At 46.1% G+C, this 20,830-nt stretch overlaps 1 protein-coding gene across 1 annotated transcript in view; it reads left to right on the forward strand.

Annotated features, from left to right (window-relative positions):
- Positions 1–2,059: 2,059 nt before the first annotated feature.
- CFAP221 (cilia and flagella associated protein 221) overlaps positions 2,060–20,830 on the forward strand; it is an 89,110-nt gene continuing 70,339 nt past the window's right edge. The window contains exons 1-6 of the mRNA XM_027099182.1: positions 2,060–2,220; positions 3,845–4,027; positions 6,584–6,684; positions 16,443–16,529; positions 16,690–16,788; positions 18,335–18,435. Coding sequence (XP_026954983.1) covers positions 3,889–4,027; positions 6,584–6,684; positions 16,443–16,529; positions 16,690–16,788; positions 18,335–18,435 — 527 coding nt within the window. The 5' untranslated portion in view covers positions 2,060–2,220; positions 3,845–3,888. The remainder of the gene's footprint in view (positions 2,221–3,844; positions 4,028–6,583; positions 6,685–16,442; positions 16,530–16,689; positions 16,789–18,334; positions 18,436–20,830) is intronic.

Genomic DNA, 20,830 nt, shown 5'->3' on the forward strand with positions numbered 1-20,830 from the left:
ATCAGAATCTAAGCGGGGTCTACGGAACTGGGGATTAGGGAGAAATCTTAGCAAAGCTGCGGTTCTGTTTGTAAGAAAGTGGAAGCAGGTGACCAACAGTGAACACTACACAATAATATGCAATTTGCTTAATTGATTGTACAGAGACCTACATGTTATATGTATATCCCTATCTATCTATCTTTACATATAAAATAGGGAATTTGGCAAATTTATTTAAAAACTTAAGGGAAAATCAGGGAATTCCCTGGTGGTCCAGTGGTTAGGACTCTGCATTACCACTGCTGAGGGCCCAGGTTCGATCCCTGGTCCAGAAACTAAGATCTTGCAAGCTGCGAGGTGTGGCCAGAAAAACAAAACAAACCAAAAAACTTAAAGGAAAATTTTAAAATGTTACCCAATACCCCTTAAAAAGTGTACGGAGATAAGCAGTTGATGGTTTGATCTCAGGTGGAAAGGTCCGGGAATATGGGAAACATAATACTTGTTCTGAAATCTACATCCTTGTTGGGGCAACAAAACAGAAAAGTAAAAAGCAATCTACTGTATAAGCAAGTGAATTAATTTTTTTGCCCACTTGACCAACAGTTACTGGGTACTCACTCTGAACAAAGAACTGTGCCAATGGCTGTGGGAGATGCAAGGATAAGGCGTGGTCTCCTCCTCCTAAGAATCCTGCAGCTTCAAACACACACATAATGATGTGTTTGGCATATAGAAAGTGCCCCCAAAGATGACAAAACAAAGTGAATAGGAGCCCAGAGGAAGGAAACAGTCCTTGTGGTCTGGATGCTTAAGGAGCAGGTAGAGGTTACACCATCTCTACTGATACCCTTGAAAGATAGGGAGATTCTTAATCAGGGATGATGGTAGGGAGAAGGGAGGTGCTGGAAAATGGGAAGATGGGAAAAATGAGCATTCCAGGGTGGGGGAGGGGGAGGGGCACAAAAGCGCATGCAACACAAGTGATGTGGGTTTGGGAAAGGCAGGTTTCCTTATTGGATTCCTACGATAATCTCTTATCAACATGAAGCCATAAATAACATCAAGCAAGTGCCAAGTCATACAAGGAGGGAGCAGGACAAGGGCAGCTCCCAGGAAGAGAGACCTGAGCTGTCTGTGTAAGGAAAAACGTCCATGCATGAGCAGGGTGGAGCAAACAGGGCAAGGGGTCTGGGGAGCTGGCCCAGTTTCATGGTTTACAATCCCTAAATACCATTATTAAACAGAAACAGTTTCTTCAATGAATAAATTGCAACAACAACAAAAAGACATGGAGAGAGAATCTATTGTTGAAGAGACCTAAAGGACATATCAATCTATTGTAATGTGTGGATTCTATTTGAATTGTGATTCAAAGTGTCAAACTAAAAAAATATTTTATGACGTTTATGAGACAATTGAGCACTCAGTATTTGAAGATGTTAAGAAATTATTGTAATGTTTTAGGTACTGATTGTGGTTATATTTTTAAAACGAGGCCTTTTCTTTTGGAGGTATATTCTGAAATATTTATTGTTGATACGATGTCTGGGATTTCAGACATGAAAAAAATACAGGGAGTAGAGGAAAGGTATAGATGAAACAAGATTGGCCATGATTTGATAATTGTTGCAGGTTGGTGTTGAAGGTTAATCATACTATTCTGCCTGCATATGTTTGAAATTTGTCATAATAGAAAGTGTATATGTTTGAAACTTGTATATGTTTGGAATTTGTCATAATAGAAAGTGTAAAATGAACTATATTACAGTAGGATGTCTAGGACTGAATGTCCCTCGGGGAAGCTCCACCCGCTGAGCTTGGTAGGCCCCGCCCCCTTCGGCACCGCCCCACCCCTTCAGCTTCAGCTCCGCCCCGTCAGCTTCAGCACCACCCCCTTAAGCCCCGCCCGTTTCAGCCAAGCTCTCCCGCCGTCTGCTCTCAGGGTATGCAGTTTATGGTGTGTTCCGACTTCCTCATGTCCGCTCGGGAATTCGTTGTCTTCACACCCTATAAGTCGCTCTCTTTGTTCTTTCCCAGGCCGCAGAGACTTCTCCGAGTCCCCAGAACTGACTCATGGCCTCCAGACCTCCAGCAGCGGCCGCCCGGGTCCCCCCCACGTCCCAGGGGAGTTTGGTCGCGTCCGGTCGTGACCCAGGGAGCGCGTCCGCGTCGTCATGGCGACGCTCGGGGAAGGTGGCGGCGCCCGCGGAATCCCACCCGGGAACCCGCTCCGGGGTGAGCGGCCTGGGACCTGGGGTCGTGAAGGCAGCCTGAACCCCGGACGGGTGTCCAGCCGCAAGTCAGCCTGGGTGGGGGGCGGAGGAGAGCTCGGGCCCAAAGGGTTAAATGAGGATGCGGGTGGCACGTGGGTCTGGGTTCGACCCTGCTCTGGGGTAAAGGGGTGCTGAGGGGAGCAGGCGTTTGCCAAGGGTGAGAGGGCCTGCCCCGTAAAGCATGGGGCCGCGAAACCGAGGATGCCTGGCGGCGGGGGTGGGGAGGTGGGGGGAAGGGGGACAGTTCACCTTGGGGGTGAGTGACCTGGGATGGGAGCTTGGATGACAACGGTTTAGCTATTGTGTCTCCCTGAAGTACAGGCAGGGAAAGTGAGGGGAGGGGCTGGAGAGTGAACCGGGGCGGGTGTTGAAGGGGTCGAGGGGAAGGAGCTGGGCGAGGTGAATCTTCAGCCATGCTGGCGAGAGGGGATGGGCCGAGAGTAGAAAGGAGAACCTTCCTTCAGAAAGTGATTGTTAAGCACCTCTTCAGTGTGGTCAGTGTATTTTGCTTGATGCTGTACTCTTTGGGGAATCTAAAGCTATGAGCCTTCTCAAAACAAAAAACGACAGAACACACGTAAAGATCCACACGTGATTTTACGTCAGTCTCAGGGGCTTCACAGAGCAGCCCCCGAGCTTAGAGACGCAGCTGTGGGAGATATAAAGATGTGTGGGATTTGTAAAATGCCATCACAAGGCAATACATTATTAATGCCAGAAGTAGTGGAGGCAGCAATTGCTAAAGAACGTTAAGGGGCATTGGGATCAGTGTGAACTTTATGAAGGCAAGCCTGGCAAAGGGTGTGACGGAACCGGGACCCTCGGTCCTAGGACAGAGCTCCTAGGAAAGCACCCAGTGGCGGGGGAGGAGGTCTATGGCTCTCCACCTCCTCTCCCCAGAGAGGGGCCCAGGAAGGTGGCTCAAAAATGCCAGTGTCTGGGCTTCCCTGGTGGCGCAGTGGTTGAGAGTCCGCCTGCCGATGCAGGGGACGCGGGTCCGTGCCCCAGTCCGGGAAGATCCCACATGCTGTGGAGCGGCTGGGCCCGTGAGCCATGGCCGCTGAGCCTGCGCGTCCAGAGCCTGTGCTCCGCAACGGGAGAGGCCACAGCAGTGAGAGGCCCGCGTACCGCAAAAAAAAAAAAAAAAAAAAAAAAAAAATATGCCAGTGTCTCCCAGTGTTGAAGGGTTTCATGGTCACGTCCATCCAAGAAACTGATAAGGAGAAATCTCAGAAAGAAAAGCCCCGTTTAACTGCTGACTTCAATATTTTCCAAACTTCATCAACTGTGAGAGCCTCAGGAAGCATCAGGGCTACATTTTGGGAAAAGCTCTTGAACAGAATGAAGGACCACGGAAGGGTTTTGAGCAACGGCACGGCACTGGGTTCCATGTGTGACACAAGATGAATGGGACCACCTGTGTGGGAACGGAGCGGCGAGAGAGGAGAGGCGGCGCGGGGGGGTGGGGGGGGGAGCCCTGAGCCACAGTAAACCACACAGTGACAAGAAGTACATTTGTCAAGGGTTGAGAAAAAACAGTGTGTGGTTTCCTGTGGATGATTATACGACTACTGTTTTCTTCCCAGGAAATGACCTTTGGCTCTAAAAAGAAGGCTCCATTTTTCATAAAATGGCAGCGGTGAAAACCCCCAGCAGAGAAGTAAAGAATGCTGAAGAACCATTTCATGATGTATCGCCCCTCCTTTTAAGGAGCCTAGTGGAGGAACCCAAGAAACCAAAAGAAGTACCTAATCACCTCCTGGAATCAAGTAGGTGGTCAGGAAACAGATTTGTTTTACAACTCACATCTTCCCAGAGGATCCAAAGTCCAGAAAGCATAAAGGAATGTTGGGTGATTTATCTGTATTGTTTTACAGGCTGGTGATAGTGTTCATCATTAAGAACAATGGTTCCATTTAGATCCATCCACTTCACTGGTAGACTTTTTTTTTTTTAATATTTATTTATTTATTTTTGGCTGCATCAGGTCTTAGTTGCAGCACATGGGATTTTCCGTTGCGGTGTGGGCTCTTCGTTGTGGTGCTCGGGCTTCTCTCCAGTTGTGGTGGAGGGTTTTCTCTCTAGTTGTGGCGCTTGGGCTCCAGAGCGCGTGAGGTCTGTAGTTTGCGACACGCGGGCTCTCTCTTTGAGATGCGTGAGCTCGGTAGTTGTGGTGCGTGGGCTTAGTTGCCTGGCCACATGTGGGATCTTGGTTCCCTTGACCAGAGATCAAACCCGCTTCCCCTGCATGGGAGGAGCGTGGAGTCTTATCCACTGGACAGCAGGGAAGTTCTGTAACTGGTAGACTTTTGTGGTGGAAATTGGTCGCCAAGTTCTGCCACCTCCACTTCCTCCAATATCTTTCCTCTCTGTCCCCATTGCATCCTCAGCAGGTCACCAGGACTACTGCAGGGCCCTCCTCCCTGGCCACACTCTTCACAGCCCTGACATTGTCCTTCCTAGAATTCATGCTGGCTCCTGCCCCCATCCTGTTTGGATGCTCTCAGGGGATCCCCCGTGTGCAGTTCCTTTGCTTGGCACTTGGCCCTCTTTGCCGTCGGTCTAAGCCTGCCCACCCAGGGCCCCTCCAGTCCCCCAGCTCCGGCCATGCCTGTTACTCCTGCTTCTTCAAGGGTACGTGCCTTTTCCCATGCGCATCCCTGAGCCTGGAAAGCCTGTTAAATCCTATGGCTGTTGTGCAGAAGGCTAATCATTTTGCCTGCGGTCTTCTCACTGAATCCATCACATCATCATGATACCGTCTATGTCCATTTTACTGTTGGGGAAGCTGGGGTGGCCCAGCTAAGCGGAGAGGTGGTGTTCAGCTGTTGCAGCCCAGTGTCCCGCTCCCTACGTCCCACTAGCTTGCTTCCCACTTGCCATTCAAGGCCCATCACAAATGCTGGAAATGCAGCATTTGCTGTGGCTCTGTTGTCACTGAAGAACACACCGAGTGCGAGTTAGTATACTTGACTATTTCTGGGCATTAACAGAAAAATGCCCATTTTACATCTGTTTTGTGGCCCTACAAACAAAATCTTCAGCATTAAAAAAAATTACCAAGGGACTTCCCCGGTGGTCCACGCTCCCAATGTAGGGGGCCCGGGTTTGATCCCTGGTCGGGGATCTAGATCCCGCGTGCATGCCGCAACTAAGAAGCCCACATGCCACAAGTAAGACCTGGTGCAGCCAAAATAACTATAAATAAATAAATTTTTTTTTAATTACCAAGTCACGTTCAATACTTAAAAGTAATTACCAATACTTACAAATTTACCAAATAAACTACGGAGATCATAATCCCCCTGAGACCCCACCCTTACCCCAGTCCAGCCCTTCAGTTTGGCCCACAGTTGATGACAGTGACCGTTCGCCCGCAGAGGAGAAAAACACCAAATGTTTCACACCCACTGTAGGTGGGTACGAAACATGGCGGGCGAAGGGTGGGGTCAGAGTGTCAGTGACTCACAAGATTCAGCTATAGCCAAAGGGGAAAGGTCGTCATTTGTAGGAAACTGGACAGGGCATTCATACCGCAGGAGGCAGTTTACTGGTCGGAACCAGGCCTGGGTTTGATTTTTACAAAATGGAAAGAACGGGGGGTTATAAACAGATGCCTGGCATGAAGCACGGAAGGCACGGAAAGGCTTGTGACCCAGCGTGTTCTCCACACATCTCAGTTCCTGCTGCGTGAAGAGCCGGGACAAGTTCTGTAGACCTGGACTCTTCTGTGAGCTCAGCTGTCCTAACCTTGTTCTCAAAACTGGGAGCAAAAAAAGACACTCACGTGACAAGAGCAGTTCGAGACTTTACCGTCCAGAGGCATAATTTTTCAGAGCCTTAGGATTACTCTGTATGGCACTGTAATTCAGTTCAGAGGAAATCAAATAATAGCAGTTAAATACGCAGTAATAAAATTAAACCCTTGCTGTTTGGATTCTTTGAAGTGGATATTCATTACATAATAAGCAATTGCAGCGTTATACAGAGAAAACACGGGGTGTGTGCTCTTCACAACCTTGTTTTATTATGAAGACTTGTATAAAATGTGTACAGAGCAAGTTATTTTAATAGATAATAATAAATGTGAATTTGTATTGTGATGATAATATCTCCCAAGTGATGTGTAAAAATAGAGGGAGAAGCAGTCCAGTTCTTGTGGAACAATCATTAATCTTGTTGACAGCTGTATCCTCTGTCTGAAACCTTCGTATGCTTAAAATACCCTAGATTAAAGGGAGCTCATGTTGATAGGATCTTCTTTCATTTAATATACGTTTTTATGTCTAAACTCATGATATACTTAATCTGCATTGTTTTTATAGAGGTTTATGCAAATCTTCTGAATAATAAGGTCATACAGGCAAAACCTGGCATATTGCATTTTGGAGGCTATCAAGTAGAAAAACAACACCAGCAGATACTGGTAGGTACTTAAAAAAAATTTTTTTTTAAAATTTCGTTGAAATATAGTTGATTTACAATGTTGTGATAGTTTCTGCTGTACAACGAAGTGATTCAGTTATACATATATATATATACATTCTTTTTCATATTCTTTTCCATTATGGTTTATCCCAGGATATTGAATATAGTTCCCTGTGCTCTACAGGAGGACCTTGCTGTTTCTCTCTATAATAGTTTGCATCTGCTGACCCCAAACTCCCGATCCATCCCTCCCCCACCCCTGGGTAGGTACTTTCTAAGTGGGATAATTAATCATAATAATGAAATGCCATGAATGTTCTACATTTATATTACTCACTCATCTAAAGAGAAGCATAATCAGCAGAAGTGCAGATGTAAATTGGACCAGAAAGGTAGTTCTAGGATGAGAAATTTTAAAGTTGCATCAGTGTCCTTGGACAGCTTTCCTCCCCCTGCCAAAGGCTCCTCCCAGCACTCTCTCCAAACTGGTGCCGTTGCTAAGTGACCGCAGGGGCCAGGAACTGTGCTTTGCATCTCACGTGGTCCAGTTTAGTCTTTAGACTAGCTTTGTGGAGGTTGTATTGTGGCTCTCTTTGTAGAGATGAGGAAACCGTGATTCCAGAATGTTAAATACAGTACTTGCCTCAAGAACACAGGGACAGAGACAGAGTGACTCTTAGGCTGCCTGCCTCCCAACCAGTGAACTTTTTTTTTTTAGATTTATTTTATTTATTTATTTTTTGGCTGTGTTGGGTCTCTTGCTGCGTACAGGCTTTCTCTAGTTGCGGCGAGCAGGGGCTGCTCTGTTGCGGCGTGCAGGCTTCTCATCGTGGTGGCTTCTCTTGTTGTGGAGCACGGGCTCTAGGCGCACAGGCTCAGTAGTTGTGGCGCACAGGCTTAGCTGTTCCATGGCACGTGGGATCTTCCCGATCCAGGGTTCGAACCCGTGTCCCCTGCATCGGCAGGCGGGTTCTTAACCGCTGCGCCCCCAGGGAAGCCCCTCAGGTGCAGTTGCGCTCCACGCCTCTACCACCAGGGAAGGGGTGGCCCTTTCTTAGAAGGGCCCAGCAAAGCTTCCGTTTTGCCTGCTCAGGTCAGATGCCCAGGCCTAAATCAGTCACTGTGGCCAGAGACACTCTGGCCTGACCTGGGGCAGCAGCTCCGCTGAAAGGGCTCGGGAAGGGACAGGTGAAAGGACGCACCGAGGAGTGGCTGAAGCTGTGGGGACAGCAGTCCACCGCAGAGCCACATGAGTCCGGGCCTTTCTGGCTCCCCGTCCTTGACCCGGATGTCCAGACTGGGGAGGGCCCGCGGTGGCTACAGCACTCCTAATCCGCCACGAAAAGGGGGCCTGAGCATTAAAGCAGCTGTAACGCCTCAGAGACCCCGCTGTGACCCTCCAAAGTCACACTGAGCAGGACGTCAGAACTACGGCAGCCGGCCGTGGAGCTGGGCTAGACTGGGCTGCGGGCATGTGCTGGAGTGGGGCCGATAGGCGTGGGCCCTCTCATGTGGGCCCTGCGGCTCCGGCTTTGTGGATGGCGTCCCCTCCCAGCGCAGGCGTCTCTGCGTTTACGCGCAGTGCGTTCTTATCAGCCATGTCTTTCACTTATTTATTTATTTTTGTTTTCACATAGCGTCTTTTCTAAAATTTTTTTAATTTAATTTTTATTTTATATTGGAGTATAGTTGATTTACAATGTATTCATTTCAGGCGTACAGTGAAGTGATTCAGTTATACACGTACGTGTATCCACTCTTTTTTAGATTCTATTCCCATATAGGTCATTACAGAGTATTGAGTAGAGTTCCCTGTGCTGTACAGTAGGTCCTTGTTGATTATTTTATATATATAGTGTGTATATGTCGATCCCAGAGTCCTCATTTATCCCTCCCGCCGAAACCGTGTCTTAAAGTGGATCATTTAGAGCCAGAATTCCAACTATGGTGTTAGACTCATCCTCAGAGTGAGGAAAATCGCTGGAGGAAACTGACAAATGGTAAAGCTGTCAGGAAGTGAGGCCAGGTTCTATGGGGCAGACCCCTGCCGACAGAGAATGCAGCGTCTGCGAGTCCTTACATATCCAAGAGGGTGGAGAGAGAAGGGATCGGGAGAGGAGCCTGTTAGATGCCCAGTGCTTCCTCCTAGGAAAAGGGTCAGGATTTAAAACCGCAATTGGGAACTTTACCCCTCAATCTATCAGGACACATTCCTTAGGACACAGCATCAAAGACCAAAGTTAATCATTCATTTTGGAACTTGCTTTTCCTGGTTATTAGGTTTGCTATCTAGATGATGGTAGGGTAAATCTAAAATAATTATTGTTCATAATTACTCATTGTTTGCAATGAGTGAACAATTCACTACCCGTTCCCACCCGCCTCACTCTCCTCATTCCTTTACCCACCCACCCCCAACCTGGGCAGCCACTGATCCGCCTTCTGTTGGTATAGATTTGCCTATTCTGGACGTTTCACATAAGTGGAATCACACAACATGTGGTCTTTTGCGACTGGCTTCTTTCATTCAGCATGTTTTCCAGGCTCATTCAATTTGTAGCATGAATCAGTACTTCATTCCTTTTTATGGCCAACTAATATTCTGTTGTATGGCTTTATTACATTTTGTTTTGTTTAAAAAATTTTTTATTGAAATATACTTGATTTACAATGCTGTGTTAGTTTCAGATGCACAGTAAAGTGATTCAATTATACATATCTATGTAGCTATATATATTCTTATTGTACATCCTCTTCCACTAAAGGTTATTGCAAGATATTGAGTACAGTTCCCTGTGCTATACAGTAGGTCCTCGTTGGTTATCTATTTTATATATAGTGGTGTGTATCTTTTAATCCCAAACTCCTAATTTATCCCTCCCCCACCTTTCCTCTTTGGGAGTCATAAGTTTGTTTTCTATGTCTGTGTGTATATTTCTGTTTTGTAAATAAGTTCATTTGTATCAAATTTTAGATTCCACATATAAGTGATATCATATGATATTTCTCTTTCTTTTTCTGACTGACTTCACTTAGTATGAGAATCTCTAGGTCCATCCATGTTGCTGCAAATGGCGTTATTTCATTCCTTTTTATGGCTGAGTGGTATTCCATTGTATATATGTACCACATCTTCTTTATCCATTCCTCTGTCAATGGACATTTAGGTTGCTTCCACGTCTTGGCTGTTGTAAACAGTGTTGCTATGAACATTGGAGTGCATGTATCTTTTCAAGTTATGGCTTTCTCTGGTTATATGCCCAGGAGTGGGGTTGCTAGATGATATGGTAGCTCTATTTTTAGTTTTTTAAGGAACCTTCACACTGTTCACATTTCATCGGTTGACGGACGTTTGGATTTTGTCTTTGGGGCTGCTAGGAATAATGTCATCGTGGACATTCGTGTCCATGTTTTTGTGTGGATATATTTTTAATTCTCTCGGATATATATTAAGAAGTGGAATTGGGTTGTATGGTATGCTAGTTTTCTGTGGCTGCCATCACAAATTACCACAAATTTAGGGGCTTAGAAAACTAGAAACTTATTCTGGAGACCAGAGTCCGAAGTCAGGCTGTCAGCCGGGCCTCGCTCCTTCCACGGGCTCTTGGGAGGAATCTTTCCTTGCCTCTTCCAGGTTGTGGTGGCTCTAGGTGTTCTTTGTTTTGAGGCTTCATGACCCTAAACCTTGGCCTCCATCTTCACATGGCTTCTCCTCCCACTCCCTTTTGTCTTCTCTTCTGTCTCTAAAAGGATACTTGTCGTTGGACTTAGGGCCCATCCGGGTAATCCAGGATGATCTCATCTCAAGGTCCTTAACTTAATAGCATCTGCAATCAGTCTTTTCCCAAATAAGGTCACATTCACAAGTTCCAGTTATTAGGGTGTGGCTGTATCTTTTTGAGTTCACCATTCAACTTACTGTTGTTCTATTTGCATTTCCTTAATCACGAATGATGTTGAGCATCTTTTCATGAGCTTACTGGTCACATTGCACCAAAGGCTTGTGGTGGAGAAGCCATTTGGGATAGCCTAAGAGCAAAGTGAGAGGTGGGGAGCTGACACCCAGGGCATAGAGGGAGACGAGGAGAGAGGCTCGGAGGGAAAGCATGTGGCATATTTGGAGACCAGTGTGAGGTCTGCTTTACCTAGATCGTAGGCTTTTTGGAGGGAGGTAAAAGCTTCATTCTGCTGAAGAACAGAGGCCGTCTCTGTCTTTTGTACAACACAATGCCTAACACACACAAGGCACTCAATAAACACTTGTCAAGATATTGACCTCACTTTATTGGAAGAGAGTGACTTGGTAGAGACTCGTGAATTCCAAGTAAATACAGGCTAGCATCTAAATAATCACACTGCTTCTATCAGACATAGAAACAAGCAGAAATGGATACAAGTACAAAATTATTTCATCTTAATAACGTTCTGGGAGAGCCAGCCTCCTGTTTCTATCAGCAAACTTAAGCAGAAACCTAAGGGAATTACCTTGAGACTCTTGCCAAACAAGGGGGGGAAATCCAACTCTGCCTTTATCTTGGTTTTGTTACAGGAAATGGTGTAAATTACCCAAGAATGGAATGATTGAATGTGTATTTAAAAGGACAATAAATTGTTCATTAACATTTGAGATTGATCCAGATCTGGTTAAAGGCTTTAAAGCCTTTTACTTGGATTCATATCAAAATCAATCTTTCGATTTAAAAGTTGAAATAATGGTTCCCACTTTTCTCAAAACCAAGACCTCTTAAAATCCCTTTCCCTCTGCGGAAAGACGTTGTCTGGGAAACTATATTTATTAAGGAAATAAGTAATCAGTTTTCCCATGAGGCAACCAGTGTTACTGTGGCCAGCCCCAAACAAAGTTGTCAGCCGCTACAGCCTTATCTCATGCAGAGCAGCATTCCCTTCAGGCTTTCTGCAATAATTGTATTAGTTTTCAGGTCCCTGTTGCAGCATTCAGAGACAGCCCTGCCCCAGGATCTTGCTTCTCAAACTGGAGCCACGAATCCCAGTGGCTTCTAGTCAGTGTGCGAGGGTGGGGACTTGAAGCTACAGTGTAAAAAAACATGCTGCATCCTTCTGGAGCATCAATTTTACTCTCCCATTTCGGAGAAATGCAGTATAGAGCAAAATTTTAGAGTAAAATCCATTACCAACCTGCATTTTAAGGTAAAACTGTTACTGACCAGGGTTCTTGGACTCCGTAATCAGTAGAAATTAATAGGGGGCCAGAGGAGACATTCAGGCAAGGCTTTACTGGGGCCCTTGCTGTAGCAGGGGGGAGCGAGAACAGGTAGCCGGTTCCCTGTTCCCTTTCTGGCTCCTCGAGGCGGTGCGGGCTGGTTCCTTATATGGGGTGAGGCTGGGGGCAGGTCCAGGGGTCGGGCCTGAGGGGTGGCCTAGGTGCTCTGCCCACCCCCTTGGTGGGCTGTGTGCAGGCATCCTACGCAGGGCCCTGCTTTTGCTCCTGGCTCCTCAGAAGTGGCAGTTGGGTTTTTTTGTTTGTTTGTTTTTTGTTTTTCTTTGGTCTTTTTGTATCTTGTCCACAATTTGCCCCAGCTACACATGCACGCAGTTATTTTTAGTCCCTTATAGTTTCTTTGTATCTGTTGCTCCAGGAGACGTCTGTCCCCGTGCCAGCACTGCAGCAAAGGGTCCCAGGTCCCAGGTCCCAGCCTGTCTCAAAACCCTTTAAAGAACTTATAGAGCTGCTTGCACTTTGCCCCCAGATCCCTGGCGTTGGGTATTAACCTCTGAGAAGCTGTGTCCCTGAAGGGAGGGGTCGAAGGACCCCGACTTGGAGGCTGAGCTGTGTTTGGAAAATACTATGATTAGTGCCCGGGGTTGAAGGTTAGGCCCGACGCTCTGCCCGGTGGAGGGGCTGGAAGGAAGGAGCAGAGTGGGGACGGAGGGGCGGGAGCTCTGAGCAGCCCTTGGGAGAGCCCTGTGACCCTTGAGTAAAAGCTGTTCAACCCGGGACTGCCTGGTTGGTGGTCCCATGCTTGCTTGCCTGTTCTGGGGGCCCGTTCTGAAACACTGAAGCGGGGGCTGTCAGTTGGGGCCCGGGGGGGGTCAGGGGAGGGAGTGTCAAGGTCATGAGGACCCATGGGGCCAGGAGAAGTTCAGCTCCCAGGGGCGCAGAGAGCTTGCGGGGGGAAGTAAGGACATCTATTGACCCCAGAATTGCGGGACAGAATAGGGTTTTAGGTGAGTTTATCTTGTCTCGCCTCAAGGGCAATCCTGGGTTGCTCACGTTTTCAAATAAACTTTCAATATTAATTTAACATACACTTTCTAAACACTTGATCTTCCCAAGGCTTTTTTTCCCCTTTCAATGATGATTATTTCACCCCCAGTTTTAGTTATAAATGAAAAGGCAGGAATGCCATTTTAGCCCTGAAAGCATATTACTTTTTAAAAAGAAATCAAACTGACCTGCTGACAAAGTGTAAAAAAAAAAAGATAGATAGGGAATGTAGTTTGGGTACTGAGACATCCTGAGCTCTGAGACGGGAAGAGCCCTAGGTTCCAGGCATCCTGGGCTCCAGCATACCAGTGTCTCCTGGAAGGACCATTCTCCTGGGTAGGAGATCCAGGAGCCCACACCTCACCAAGATTCCCCCATGCAGAACCCCTGGAGGTCAAGAGAGGCCTGGGCAACTTTTATTTTCAGGCTTCTCACATATTAAAGAGATATGCCAGACTTCCCCGGTGGCACAGTGGTTAAGAATCTGCCTGCCAATTCAGGGGACACGGGTTCAGGCCCTGGTCCGGGAAGATCCCACATGCCGCGGAGCAACGAAGCCCGTGCAGCACAACTACTGAGCCTGTGCTCTAGAGCCCGCAAGCCACAACTATTGAGCCTGCATGTTGCAACTATGAAGCCCACATGCCTAGAGCCCGTGCTCTGCAACAAGAGAAGCCACTGCAATGAGAAGCCCGTGCACGACAACAAAGAGTAGCCCCCGCTCACCGCAACTAGAGAAAGCCTGCGCACAGCAGCGAAGACCCAACACAGCCAGAAATAAATTTAAAAAAAAAAGTAACTTTAAAAATAAAATTAAAAAAATAAAGAGATATGCCATGTTGCTGCAAACGACGATATTTCCTTCTTTTTTATAGCTGAGTAATATTCCATTATATGTGTGTACCACATCTTCTTTATCCATTCATCTGTTGATGGACATTTAGGTTTGCAGCAACACGGATGGACCTAGAGATTATCATACTAAGTGAAGTAAGGCAGAGAAAGACAGATATTATATCACTTATATGTGGAATCTAAAAAAAAAATACAAATCAACTTATTTACAAAACAAAAACAGACTCATAGACAAAGAAAATAAGCTTATGGTTACCAGAGGGGAAAGGGGATGGGGGAGGAGATAAATTAGGAGTTTGGGATTAACAGATACACACTACTGTATATAAAATAGATAAATAACAGGCTTTTACTGTATAGCATAGGGAACTATTTTCATTATCTTGTAATGATCTATAATGGAAAAGAATCTGAAGCTTGAATTTGACACTTGAAACTAACACAGTATTGTAAATCAACTATAGTTAAATTAGAAAAATTTTTAAAAGATATGCCAAAACAGGGTCACAAAAATTGTGGTCCTTTAAGAATATTCACAGGTGAACAGATAACTAATAAGAACCTGCTGTATAAAAAAATAAAATAAGATAAAATTCAAAAACATATATTCACAGGTGACAAATGAGAACTTTTAACAAATGCAAGCACTGGTATAATCTCATCAAGAGATTGTGTCTTAAGTCTGACTTAGGGCCTCAGTGAACTCGAGGCCTTGGGCAGTGGCCGTGTGACAGGCTCAGCCTCTGGCCTGGACTTTGGAGACCAAGAGCCTCTTAGCTGTCCTCTGGCCCAGGTGAAGGCCACATCCCAGAACCCAAGGTCCTTGCTCTCCTTTCATGTAGAGGAAGGAAAAACCCCTCTACTCAGAGACCTTGTTAACTTACCCAGCAGGTTGTCCTGCCTTGAACGAGGGCCTCCTCTCGACCCCATCAGAGAACTCCTGACTTTGTGTTCTTTTTTATCAGCCCTAGCAATGGATTGGAGGCTGTCCTCTCCACACTTCTTTTCCTGATTTTTTGACTGCCTTAGTGTCACCAGGTCCCCAGGACAAGTGGCATGTAATTAGAGAAACTGGGAGTGGGTGGGTGGCTGGCTTCTTAGCTCAGCTGAACCACAGGACTAAGTTGAGTTCAACAAAAAGGTGCACAGGTAACCAGTCAGGGCAGGAGGAGGGGAGTGTGCAAGGCCATGCCGGGGGGTACCTGGGGCTGTAGCTCTGGAAAAGTCTTAGGTTGGGCAGAGACACATGGGCATATTTCAGTATTCTTTAAGTGGTGTTGTGTTTATTTTATTATTCGTTAAGTGGTGTATGATAGATTTTGAATCTCTTAAAGCGTTTAAACGTGCACTGAAGCCAGAGCAATCTTGAGAAAGAAAAAATGGAGCGAGAGGAATCAGGGTCCCTGACTTCAGACTATACTAGAAAGCCACAGTAATCAAAACAGTATGGAACTGGCACAAAAACAGACACACAAATCAATGGAACGGGATAGAAAACTCAGAGATAAACCCACACACGTGTGGTCACCTTATTTTTGATAAAGGAGTCAAGGATATATAATGGAGAAATGACAGCCTCTTGGATAAGTGGTGCTGGGAAAACTGGACAGCCTCATGTAAAAGAATGAAATTAGAACACTCCCTAACACCATACACAAAAATAAACTCAAAATGGATTAAAGACCTAAATGTAAGGCCAGACACTGTAAAACTCTTAGAGGAAGACATAGGCAGAACACTCTCTGACATAAATCACAGCAAGATCTTTTTGGATCCACCTCCTAGAGTAATAATGAAATAATGCCATTTGCAGCAACATGGTTGGACTTAGAGATTATCATACTTAGTGAAGTAGGTCAGACAGAGGAAGACAAATACCATATGATATCACTTATATGTGGAATCTTAATGATACAAATGAACTTATTTATGTACAAAACAGAAATAGACTCAGAGACATAGAAAACAAACTTATGGGGACTTCCCGCGTGGCACAGTGGTTAAGAATCTGCCTGCCATTGCAGGGGACACAGGTTCGATTCCTGGTCCAGGAAGATCCCACATGCCATGGAGCAGCTAAACCGGTGCTCCACAACTGCTGAAGCCCACGCGCCTAGAGCCCGTGCTCCGCAACAAGAGAAGCCACCGCGATGAGAAGCCTGCGCACCAATGAAGAGTAGCCCCCGCTGGCTGCAACTAGAGAAAGGCCGCGTGCAGCAACGAAGACCCAATGCAGCCAAAAAAAAAATCATAAAAAAAAACCCTTATGGTTACCAAGGGGAAATGTTGGGGGGAGAAATAAATTAGGAGTTTGGGATTAATATATACACACTCCTATAGATAAAATAAGCAACAAGGATCTACCGTATAGCACAGGGAACTCTACTCAATATTCTGTAATGACCTAAATGGGAAAATAATCTGAAAAAGAATAGATATATGTATAACTGAATCACTTTGCTGTACACCTGAAATTAAGGCAACATTGTAAATCAACTATACATCAATATAGAATAAAAATTTAAAAAATAATAAAAGTGCACCGTATCTCCTCACATCCCTTTAGGAACAAGATGAGGTAAAGATAAATGAGGAGGTGCATGTGCAGGTAGATAAAGCAGTGTATTCATGTGAATGCTTCTTTTTCTCTCCAGCACGTGGTCAATATTTGCAATGAAGATTTACACGTTCATATTTTACCCCCACAAACCAAACACTTTCAGATCAAATATGTGAAAAAGGTAAGTGTCCCTGGGGGGCATATTCTCCCAAGGTGTTCATTGCCAGGTGTGGTTTTGTGTGCCGCAGGTCTGCCCGGGGCGGCATGTAGCGTGTTGTCCCCGTGGTCCTGCTCCCTTGGGCGCTGGGGCTCGTCCGGACAGGAACCCCCTTGTCTTCTAGGAGCACCGCCTTATCCCTGGCTTGTCCCTCACGGTCACCGTTACATTTACTCCAGATGAGTGGCGATACTACTATGATTGCATCCGCATTCACTGTAAGGTATGTCTCTTAATATCAGGGTTTTTTTGGGGCTTGGGGGTGGCATCAAACCTTACATCTTCAAGGGAAGAAGAGAGATGGAGTGACAAGTATGAAGTTTCTCAGCCTGATGCCTTGGGCAGCCGGTCTGAGTGGCTTGAGGGTACTGGTCCGGTGACGTGGGTCCCAGCTGGGGAAGCTCCAGGCTGCCGAGAACTGGGGCAGAGCCAGAGACACTGCTTGCTGCAGGTTCCCACCTGCCCTGGCCTAAAAATCTCATTTATCTTGTGGTGCTGGGAGTTGAGGAAGGCTTGTCAAATAACTTAAACATCGTCCTTTAAGAGCTAGGTGAGAAGATCAGCAACAACCCCGAGTTGTCACTGGGCACCAGCAGCAAATGTTCTCCGAGGCGGCCCTGGGGGTCTGCAGGGAGGCTACTTGTGTGGTCCGACCCCAGAGGCTGTGCTGTAGGAGCTCTCGAAGGCCTTTTCCAGGTCACCTAATTCATCCCCGGCCTCCAGCCTCCAGCCCCACGTGCTGTCAGTCCTTCCCTTAAAACTGGCACCTCCACACCCCTCCGCTCTGGGTTCCACGCCCAGCCCTTACAAGTTGAGAAGCCTTAAGGTTAAGGAAATTTACCTTTTCAAAATTAAAGTGGAAGAGTGTGCTTTAGTAACAGATGAGTCTCAGTTTTTAAAAAGAGGGGGAAAAAAAACTAAAAATGAAACCAGAATAGTGCTTTCAGGAGGAATATTCTGTACCAAGAACAAAAATCCTTAGGACAGGCATTGCGTAGAGCACCAGGGCAGGTGTCCTGCTACTTCATAGCAATGCTATTAGTACCTTGTATTTATGTGGTGCCTTAAACTTTTTAAGGCCAGTGTCTGCTTTAATTCTCAAAAATACCTTTAAAGAAAGGTGGCCTCATCCCCACTTGAAAGCAAAGGAAGAGACGAGCTGTGGAGAGGTCAGAGGTCTTACTCAAGGTCACGCACTGTGCAGGTCTAGAAGCAGGCCTCTGTGCCTCTGGCTGGTCCAGTGCTTACTGTTCGGCACTGTCTGGATCAGCTGGTTCTGTGCTGGTTTCTGTTTATCTCAGGCCGCTCACAATTGTGTTTCCCTATAACTTTCTGAAATCGAAACAGATGACTGTTTTCATCTCTACGTGAAGGCATCATTAGCTTTCCTGGATAATATTGAATATCATTTCAGTGAAATACGCTAAAAATTTTCTATGCTTTGTTTATAGCTAAGAAAATTCAATACTTCAACTGTCATATTTAAGCGCTCAGTGTTTTTTCTTTAAGGAAATGTTTTCCCTTTTTTTCTGGAGGTATTTTTAATGATAGAAAACAAGATAAGAAATAAAGGATCTACAAATTCATCTTTGAAAATTATAGTCTTGGGACTTCCCTGGCGGTCCAGTTGTTCCAAAGCAGGGGGCGTGGGTTCAACCCCTGGTCGGGGAACTAAGTTCCCACACGCTGCGAGGCGCAGCCAAAAACAAAGAAAAAGAAAATTCTAGTCTTAAGCATGGTAAACTTGACTTTTTTCCCATTAATTTTAGGGAGATGAGACTTTGCTTGTCCCCATCCACGCCTATCCTGTCATAAATAGACTGGACTTTCCCTCATTTATAAATCTATCAAATGTTCTACTTGGTGAAAGGTAAGTTATCAAAATGAATTACCAGACTGCCATGGGATGTGAAAAGTTAAGAGAGACTCACATAGGCAAAAACTTAGATTTCTGTTTTTCCTAATGGAAAGTTTTCCTTCTAGCTGAGTTAGACTGGACTTGTAGTTGCAAAGGCAAAGCAAACAACCAACAAACAAACCCAACCGAGTCAAAATATCGTTAAGCAAGAAAGGAATTTATTGGGTCACCAACCTGAAAGGTGCAAGATGGCACGCACCTTCAGGCATGGCTGCGTCTAGGGGTTTAACAGGGGTTGCTGGGACCTGACCCTCCCCGGATCTTGGTTTTGCTGCCCTGTGCAGGCTTCTTTCTCCACAGGCTCCCCTTCACAGGGCAGGGTAGCTGCCAGAAGGTCCAAATACTGTTGGCAACAGCGGTAGTTGGAGGGCCTGCAGGGTTGGGAGTATTAGTGTCGGAGTCCCAGGGAGGCATCTCATGCCTGTGCATTAACCAGCATGTGTTTTTGGACGGAATGGCCACAGGGAAGGCCAAGACCCTGGACAGTCACTATGGAAGCCAAATCTCAAATCCGCCCTCCTTGTTGGGAAAATAGTTGATGACTCTAGTTGTATTTCAAGGTGTGTCTTGTTTCAGCAGTAAATATTTACTAAATACCTACTACCAGGCACAGTGCTGTCTGTCCCTAGGGACATAAAGAAGGTGACTATTGAGCTGTTAGATACCGAGATACAATGGCCGTGCGGTTGTTAAAATCTTGTTAAACGCTGAAATATTTCTGTACTGGTTGGGAAATATATACTGTCCTGAGCCCCCAATCCCTCCCTGCCATCTGCTTGGCCCCTCTCCTGCCGCCCCTCACCTCCAATGATTCTGTAACTAAGTTGTTAATACCTAGCCATCTGGTGGTGGTGGGGTGGGGGGGAACGGACCTGCAGGACCTGGCTCCAGCTTTGTATCCACACTAGTGGCGCACTGCCCGTGAAGTCCTGTTTGGGTGATATTTGGAATATCACCTGTGGTAAAAAGATGAACAGACAAAAGTTCTCATTCTGAAGGTCTTAAAGTCTGATGGGGACAGAACCACGTCACTGATTAATTACACCGCGTGCCAGTGTTGTAATCAGGGCACACACGGGGTCTCGTGCAGGAGGGATGGGGAAAGTCCTCACGCCTGAGCAGGGGATGTCCGGTTATCCTATCTGGTTAGCCACCACGGGGCGGGCTGTGAGGGTGGCATTCCAAGCAGGGAAACAGCATGTGCAAAAGCACAGTGGTGGCAAAGAGTGTGGACTACGTCTTGCAGGTGATGAAGCCACCCAGTAGCTGGTAGATACTAGATGCCTTGTGGTCTAGGCCCAGACAGTGAGCAAAGACTGTGGGCTTCAGCCTGTGTTTGGGGGTGAAAGCAAGTTCAGGTGCCTGCAGGCAGCTCTGAGCAGGGGATACAAGTTGCTAGTGACTGGGTAGTAGAGGTAGAGAGGGGGCAACTGAAGCTTTTTGGTGCTGGCGGGGGACCAAGGTGTATGAGCTTCAGAGCCCTTGAATGAAACTCACCATCTAGATCTGAACAATCGCGTTGGTCCAGCCGACGTGAGATCCCATCCCCCGCCCAGCGGCTTCGCATGAGCTTCTGATGCACCATCTCTCTTTATTTTTTTAAAAACAGCTCTTTAAGAATTGTCAATAAGGGACTTCCTTGGTGGTCCAGTGGTTAAGACTCTGCACTTCAAATGCAGGGGATGTGGGTTCGATCCCTGGTCAGGGAACTAAGATCCCTGCACGGTGTGGCCAAAAACTAAAATTAAAATAAAATAAAATAAAAATTCCCCCCAAAAATAATTGTCAATAAATTATACATACAAAAGGGGCTAATAGAGGTGAATCCCTCCTGGCAGGACCCACTCACTCTTATGCATTTTGAGGCCAAACATAGCTATTTCCTTTAAATGGGTGAATAAGCAATTTTTAACCAAAATTGAAGTGGCAGGAAACAACTAACTTCCTAGTTCATCTGTCTTCCTCCCTCCCTCCCTCCCTCTCTCCCTTCCTCTCTCTCTCTCCCTGTTTTTCTTTCTTTCCCTCCACAAATCACTCCTTGTCTGGACCGTAAGCAAGGCTGTTGAGGTTGAGAGCACTGGTCCATAGGCAGGAGGAAATGATGCAGAAATCAGCCTTGGTTCTTCTTCTTATTTTTTTTAGTGGGGTATAATTGCTTTACAATGTTGTGTTAGTTTCTGCTGTACAACAAAGTGATTCAGCCATACATATACATACATCCCCTCCCTCTTGGACCTTCTTAACAGATAAATCTGCCCACTTCCCTGGAGGCGTCTCCCAAGCTGTTTTATACATCATGCCCTTCATTTGTAATCAGAATGAAAATTTCAGCTAAACAGTTTATGAA

This window comes from Aethalodelphis obliquidens, unplaced genomic scaffold (genome assembly GCF_003676395.1).
Source record: "Aethalodelphis obliquidens isolate GAN/ISIS:26980383/991018 unplaced genomic scaffold, ASM367639v1 scaffold129, whole genome shotgun sequence".
In the NCBI taxonomy this organism is placed as follows: domain Eukaryota; kingdom Metazoa; phylum Chordata; class Mammalia; order Artiodactyla; family Delphinidae; genus Aethalodelphis; species Aethalodelphis obliquidens.